Genomic DNA, 8,010 nt, shown 5'->3' with positions numbered 1-8,010 from the left:
ATTATTTTTTATTTAATTTAATATGTATGAATGTTTTTCTATTTAATTAATTCTATTTTTTTAAAGTACAATAGTATTCTGTTTTTTTTTTAAATTAAAATTAAACTTATTATTTATATAAATATTATATCGATATTTTTATTAATAATAGAGAGTGTGTATTAAAAAAATAAATTGGGTTGTAGTATTAAAAACCGTGGGCTGCTTCGTAAAAAAGAACAAAAGTTGGGAACGTGTAGGAATAAAAGAAATTGGGTCTAATAAAAGTAAAATCAAGGTGTCAAAAAGTGGGATGGTGTGGGAATGAAAATGAGCTTGAACTAAAAAATATATATAATTTTAATCTTTTTATTAATTGAATATTTTAATCTAAAATTGAAAATTTTAATTAATTAATTTTTTTGAATATTCCTTTTAAATTTGAAAAAACTTTATTTTATGTTTTAATTAACGGTCTACTTTAAAAAATAATTTTTTACTTCGAACCAAATTGGATGTTAACAGAATAACACATGCAAAATCATGACCAATAGAGTGGATGAATAAACCAATAAAAAGAGCATATAAAACTTATTTTAGCAAAGTCAACTGAAAAGTCTTATACCATACTCTTCTAATTCTCTTAACAGGAGAGATGATAGAATAGACCATACTAATAATGATAGACAGGAGAACTGTTAGGTGTATATTTAATTATATAAAAACTTTAAAACTTTGATATTTATTTAAAATTATTTTTAGTTTTATGTTTAATCACGTAATATTAATACTTTTATTTTTTATATTACTATCTACTGCATTATAAATTTGGAGTTGACAATTATTCATCATCATTAAATTTTAGCATTTATAAAACATACTATAAAATTGTTTACAAGCATATTAAAATATTGCTTTAGGTAGGCCAGCATATTGTACATTGAATTAGTCACTAATATTTCGACAAAAGAAATATTTAAATTTGTTATTTAGTTTTGGTCACTAAACATTTTTATTGTTTATCATAGAAAATTATTTTATTTAAACTAAAAATCTCACATGTTAGCAACCGAAAACTATATATTATTATTATACAATTCACATCTTGAAAAAATTGACAACCGAAAATATTTTTCAATTTAATAAAATTTGTCCCACTTGCAACCGAAGAATTGGATGCTATATATTTTTATTTCAACAACTGAATTAACAATAAAAAAAATTTGTCAAATTAATGAGCATAATTACGAACATGTTTTGATCAACAACAAAAAAAATTAATAATCATTTAACGATGGAATTAAAAGTTAATTAATAATTACTTTAAAATTAAAGTTTTTTTTTCACATTTAACGATGGAATTAAAGTTTTTTTCTCTCACTAAAGTGTATATAGAGTGTTAGCTCATGATATTTTAACAAATAATTAAACACGTAAGTAATATTCTTTGTGAAGATATCATTACTTTTATGTAAATTTCAATAAAATCACAGTTATTTGTGTCATAAATGCAGTAAAATTGTAGCTAAATGTATGTAGGCACATTTTAGCCAAAAATTTTTGTAATGACTTCATATTTAACCAATAACATAGTGGAAAATAATATAATCATCTGAGCTAACTAGCGCAATCAACACGTTAAAAGCCATCACATATGTAACATTTCGACATAAGCTATGATGTCTGCTTTATGTATTATTATACGACTGTACTCATTCGAACACGATAACTACTTATTTGTCCTACTCTAGCATGGCAATAGACCGTCATAAAGAAAAGTAGAACAAAATTCTGGTCAAATACTATCGCCAATCACCAAACAGCTTTGAACTTTAGCAAATTAAAAAATTATTTGGGAATAAACATGATTTAATTTAATGTCATTGACTTAGTTAAAAAAAAAAACCACACTTGCAGTTTTCAGCGCTCATAACAAGTATGCAAGAAGATGGACAGATGTAAACGGTCACAAATATGTTTTTTTTTTGGCATTGAATTTAGACTTTTGGAACTTAAACTAGACCTATTCAAAACTAATTATATATACTAAGAGATAACAAAAACAAATAATAAAATCAAAATTAACTAAACTTATATGAATGTTAAAGAGAATAGCCATGCTAAAATAGCATATTCAGAAGAAAATGCATACCTAAGATGTCTTGCTATATACATATGCAAAAGATTTTAATACTAGAGCAATAATTGTCAATATAAGATCTCCTTTTCTTTGTAATCGAACACACGTTATGTCCATTTTCTTGGTCTATTTGTACCAAAGAGGGTGGAAAGTGTCTGTGCATAGGGTGAAAGATAGAGTTCGATTATTTAGATTAGTAGAATGATGAACATGGATGATGTTGTGATCCATGTTCAAGGAATGCTGGAGAGAGCAAACCCACCGGTAACTGAAGAGTGCTGCATCTACAGAGTACCCTTACTGATTCGCCAACTCAACGAAGAAGCTTACACCCCAAAGGTTATTTCCATAGGCCCTTATCACCATAAGAATTCCCTTCTTCAGAACATGGAAAGACACAAACTAACCTATTGCAACTCATTTCTTAAACGAACCAACACAAGTATGGCAAGCTGGATCCACTACATAGCTGGTAAGGAGCTCCAAATTCGTCAATGCTATTCAGACGCACTTGAGTTCAGCCCCAAGGAACTGGTAGAGATAATCTGTGTGGATTCTGGATTTATACTTGAACACTTTTGGACAGCTCACTATAAGACATTATACGATAAGTATCTTTCAACACCATGGTTTGGAATTATGATATTCTATGATTTGGTGTTGCTTGAAAACCAACTTCCTTTTTTTGTTCTTAATGATCTCTTCAATCTGTCCACTGTTGATGGTGATAGTGACACCCCTTCATTCATCCAACTTACATTTGAATACTTTGACTTTTTCAATAGATTAGATTTGTCTCCTGATAATCTTAACACCACATGTCATCACTTCACGGATCTAATACGAACTTTTCACTTATGTGGAAGAAATAAAACTACTAGGAGTAGCCAATGGCCGCATATTCCTAGTGCTACTAAGTTGTCAGGAGCAGGAATAAGGTTGGGAAGCAGCGAAAGTAAGTGCTTTCTAAACTTGAGTTTCTCAAAAAAGGTTCTTAAAATACCAAACTTGAGAGTGGACGATGGTACTGAACTTTTGTTTCGCAATATGGTTGCTTTGGAGCAGTTTCACTATCCTGACTATGCCTACATAGCAGAGTATGCTCTTGTTCTGCAATATCTAGTAAACACAGGTAAGGATGTGGATATACTGGTTAAAGCAGGAATAATGAAGAACTTATTAGGAGATAGTGATTCTGCTGCTGAAAGAACTAAACGTCTTTGCAGAAATACTGTTCTCAAAGATTTCAGTTCTGATTACGTCACTCTATGGCAGGAATTGGATGCTTCATATAAAAGTCGTCGTCTTAAGTTGAAGTCAACTCTTAGACGTGATTACTGTAAAGGTCCTTGGCAAACCGCTGCTACCGCTGCTGCTATTGTTGTTCTTATTCTTTCTTTTGTTCAAACAATTTGTTCTATCTGGCAGATAAAACAGTCTTAGAATGTCTCACCTTCTTCCGACTATCATCAGTCTCCGTCCTTGTTTAATTCTGCTCACATCAGAGTAACTCACTTCTTCTCTATGTTTTGTTTGGTGTTCCTTTTTGCTGTCAATTAATAACTTGTGTAGTTATTGCAATGCTAGACAATTATCTTTCATTTGTATTAATTTGTTTTGTGATTATGGTTTTATTTTTACAAAATATTTTAATTATTTAATTTAAATATCTTTGTTTTGGATCTTGTAAAAAAAAAAAAATTCTTATTTTCTAGTCCTCAAGGTTATCAAAACAGTGTTTTAATTCTTATATCTATAAATTTTATATTTTAATCTTTGTTGTTAGTTGTCAAATCAATTTTAATTAACTTTTACAAATTGTTAAACCATTAATCTTTTTGTACGCTATTTTTTTAAGTTGGTATATTTTAGCAACGTGTACCGAGTTTTAGTATACAAAAATACTCTTATGTATCATGAATTTTAAGTTTTATGTTAAGGGTATTTTAATAATTTTCATTCTCAAAACTAAAAAAAAAAAAAAAAAACTCTTCAAACCTTTACTCACCCCTCTCATTTCTTTCAACCCTTTTTCCTTAGTCTCACCCACTCCAACCTTGAAAAAATAAAAAACACATGTTCATTCATTTGTTTTTTACTTTAATAACAAAATAATTGATAATAATGTTGATTTTTGATTGGAAGGTTGTGTTATATATTTTCCCTTCTTATTATTATTAAATTTTATTTATAAATTAAGTCAAGGTAAATAAAACCTTCACAAATCATAAAATTTCCATGTATCATTTTCACATCTACACCACATTTATTATATTTTTATCACAATATAAAGTGTCATAACTTATGAATATAATTTGTCAAAATAAACTACTAATAGTCTAAATATTTTCGGACAACTTAATAATCAAAATATCAAATCTCCTCAAAATAAACTACTAATTCTAAAATTTAAAAATAAAATTTAATAATAATAAGAAGAGAAAATATATAACAGTCCTCTAATAAAAACTCAACATTATCAATTATTTTGTTATAATTTTTTTTTTCAATTTTTTTTATTGTTTTAAACTTTTATATATGTTAAATTAATATTGTGTCATGTCACGTATCAAGTCATTATTTGAATTTCAATTTGATCTTATTTTTTATTTTGATTCAATTCAATAAAACTTTTTTAATTGAACAATTTTATTCATCTCCAAATTTAATTTTTTTTTAATTGAAAGGAATTTGTTGCACCTGGTGTTGGAGTGGAGTTTGAGTCATACGATGATGCTTAAAATTATTATATGTAAGCATCTTTGACGTTAATATATATAATCCTTGACCTGGTTCCTCTCACAAATAAAATTGGTCTTTCATTCCTTCAATTTTCAATTGTTAATCTGTTAATATAACACACAGTATACATTGGTACTTAGATTAAATTATTTGTTATGTTAATAAAATAATTTGCAAAGAAAAAGAAATGAGCAAAAAAACAAAATTAAAATAAACCTGATATAATTGATGGCATTTAAATTACTAAACACGGTACATTAATAATTGGTAGCAAAATGACACACCAAACAACATAAAAAAAAGAACTAGGTTGCTCTTAATTAAGCAACAAGACAAAGAGATCATGATAAAATAAAGCTAAAAAAGGTCCAAATGAGAAAAAAAAAGAAAAACATAAACAGCAAACAAGAAAAGAGGAAAGAGTGATTGAGCAGGTATTGGGTTCTAATGCTTGTATACTTTCCAGATAGAGCAAAGTGTTTGAACAAAATAGAGAAGAAGAAGAATTGTAGCAAAGGTAGCAGCGATTTTCCATGAACTTTTACCATAATCACGTGTCAAAGTTGACCTCAATTTACGACGGGGATTTCTACAGAAAGCATCAGTAATGTAGGACTTAGAAGGATAATGACACTGCTCTAAAGCTACCATGTTGCGAAACACAAGTTCAAAAGTATCATCTTCAAGCAATTTCAAGTCCAATAAGCACTTACTTTCGGTTACTTTAAGCCTTACTCATGCTTCTGACAACTCAGTAGCACTGGGAAGATGTTTCAACAATTCGTCGCTTCTTGAAAGTTCTTCTTCTCCCCTCAAAGGAAGTTTCAAGTGAAAGACTCTTATCAGATCAGTGAAGTGTTTTATCTTGTTATTGTTGACAAAAGTCAACTGAGATCTATTGAAAGCGCCAAAAAACCTATACGTAAGCTCGATGGACGAAGGGATATTACAATTAGGACCGTAGGTAGTATATTCATAGGTAGTCCAAAATTTAGAGGATATAGAAAAGAGTTTGTCAAGGACAAAAAAGGGGACTTGATTTTCAAGTAATACCAAATCACATGCTATAATATTGTCCAACCATGGTGCTGAAAGACAATTGATGTCATCACTTAACCCGTTGTCATAATATTTTCTCCAAAAGAGTTCAAGTATAAAACCGCAATCCACAAACATTATCTGTAACAGTTTCTTCTTGTCGAACACAAGCGTGCCTGAGTAACAACTGCGAATCTTGGGCTCCTCACGTTCAATGTAGCTGATCCAGCTTTCGGATGTTGTATGGGTTCGATCAAGAAATGACTTGCAATACATTACTTTGTGACTTTCCATGTCCCGAAGACGATCGATGGTGTCGTGGTGAAAAGGGCCAATGGAAACAACATATGGAATGTAAGCATCTTTGTTGAGTTTGCGAATATTTAAAGGTACTGTGTAGATGCAACACTCTTTTGTTAAGAAAGACTTTGCATTCTCCAAAAACGATCTCAACATCATCTTTGCTCATCTTTTTCCAGTAATTTCTGAAACCAGAAACCAAAATGGAGAAGAAATTAAAATGATGACAGTAACAAATAATGTAGCAGTGAAGAATTATGGTATATATTACCCAATTGACGACTTCCTTATTCGTATCAAATAGAGAAGTGAAGATCATAGAAATAATTTTTTTTAGTATTCATAGATTAAATACTTTTCTATATATATTTGTTAAATATTAACGAGATTTTAAGAATATTCCATTAATATTTTCTAGAAAACATTTTTAGTAATAATCTTTTGATGGGTTATTTACTTAAAAAAAATAATGGTAAAAGAAAAAACTTTATTATTCAAGAAAATATCCAATTTCTTTCACTTAAAAAACACTTCTGGTAAAAGAAATAATTTCTGTAAAATAAAATATGAATTTATAAAGAGCTAAACAAGAAATTAAAATGTTTTTTATTTTTAATTTATACTATTAAAATAATAGAGAATGTAAATATCTTAAAAGTAATATCGCATTCAAAGATTAGTAAAAAAAACCCACAAAGTAATAAGTCAATTTCTCCCGACAAGAACCAAGCAATTTAAATGATATAGAGTACAAAAGCAAAACGCGCAAGAAATAAAAGTTTTAAGAGACTAATAATTCTTTTGAGATTCTTATTATTGATTTCACAGTGGACCTCATGTCAAGATATTTGAATTTTTATAATACATTGAATATAAATGATTATTAAGTGAATATTTATTTAAAAATATTAATTATATTTATAGAATCATGATCGTAATAATATTCTCATTGAAATAATATTTATTTTAAATATATAATAATAAAATTAATAATAACATAATAATAATTATACTATAAAACTTGTGACATTAATTATAATATATAAAAATTATTCCAATAAACATAATTTTGTATTGTTTTAAAATATACAAACTTTAACAAATTATGTTTTTTAATATGTTTATTAGAATATCTAAGAACTCAATTTCTATCTATTTCAAGATTATTTTGTAGGACCGAGAAACATATCTTTTTTCTTTATTTTCTCACTTGTAATTTTTCTGTTCTGAATCCTTCAAGTCTGAGCCGATCAACTCTTAAGCCAACAATATGTTTTGGTAATCTTGTGATAGTAATTGGAAATAAGATATTTTTACATGGACATTTAACATTGTATTTATAGGCCTCACCATTGTTCAGCACCTTAATTATTCATTAATACAATATCTCTTTGTGCAATATAATATGCTAATCACTAAGTGTTATATATCTTTTTGTGCAATATAATATGCTAATCACCACTAATTGCTATATATCTTTTTGTGCAATATAATATGTTAATCACCACTAAGTGCTATATATCTTTTTGTGTAATATAATATATTAATCACCACTAAGTGCTATATATCTCTTTGTGTAATATAATATGCTAATCACCACTAAGTGCTATATATCTCTTTGTGTAATATAATATGCTAATCACCATTAAGTGCTATATATCTATTTGTGCAATATAATATACTAATCACCACTAAGTGCTATATATCTATTTGTGTAATATAATATGCTAATCACCACTAAGTGCTATATATCTCTTTGTGCAATATAATATGCCAATCACCACTAAGTGCTATATATCTCTTTGTGCAAT

At 28.0% G+C, this 8,010-nt stretch overlaps 2 protein-coding genes across 4 annotated transcripts; one reads left to right on the top strand and one right to left on the bottom strand.

Moving 5' to 3' along the window:
• The first annotated feature begins 2,253 nt into the window (after nt 1-2,253).
• On the top strand, nt 2,254-3,596 carry LOC106760410 (UPF0481 protein At3g47200-like). Of its 3 annotated transcripts, none has more exons than XM_022780298.1 (2): nt 2,254-2,458; nt 2,563-3,596. In XM_022780298.1, the coding sequence occupies exon 2, from the start codon at nt 2,564-2,566 to the stop codon at nt 3,560-3,562; it is 999 nt and encodes a 332-aa protein (XP_022636019.1). In that variant the 5' UTR covers nt 2,254-2,458; nt 2,563; the 3' UTR covers nt 3,563-3,596. The 3 variants fall into 3 exon arrangements, with proteins under 3 accessions (XP_022636019.1, XP_022636018.1, XP_014499331.2); XM_022780297.1 differs by having other exon boundaries at nt 2,254-3,251; nt 3,346-3,506; XM_014643845.2 differs by having other exon boundaries at nt 2,254-3,596.
• A 2,000-nt stretch (nt 3,597-5,596) lies between these two features.
• Nucleotides 5,597-6,358, bottom strand: LOC106760409 (UPF0481 protein At3g47200-like). The gene has a single exon (XM_014643844.1). The coding sequence runs from the start codon at nt 6,356-6,358 to the stop codon at nt 5,597-5,599; it is 762 nt and encodes a 253-aa protein (XP_014499330.1).
• Nucleotides 6,359-8,010: the final 1,652 nt, after the last annotated feature.

This window comes from Vigna radiata, chromosome 5, assembly GCF_000741045.1.
Source record: "Vigna radiata var. radiata cultivar VC1973A chromosome 5, Vradiata_ver6, whole genome shotgun sequence".
Lineage (NCBI taxonomy): Eukaryota > Viridiplantae > Streptophyta > Magnoliopsida > Fabales > Fabaceae > Vigna > Vigna radiata.
This window is presented reverse-complemented; position numbering and strand designations above follow the sequence as displayed.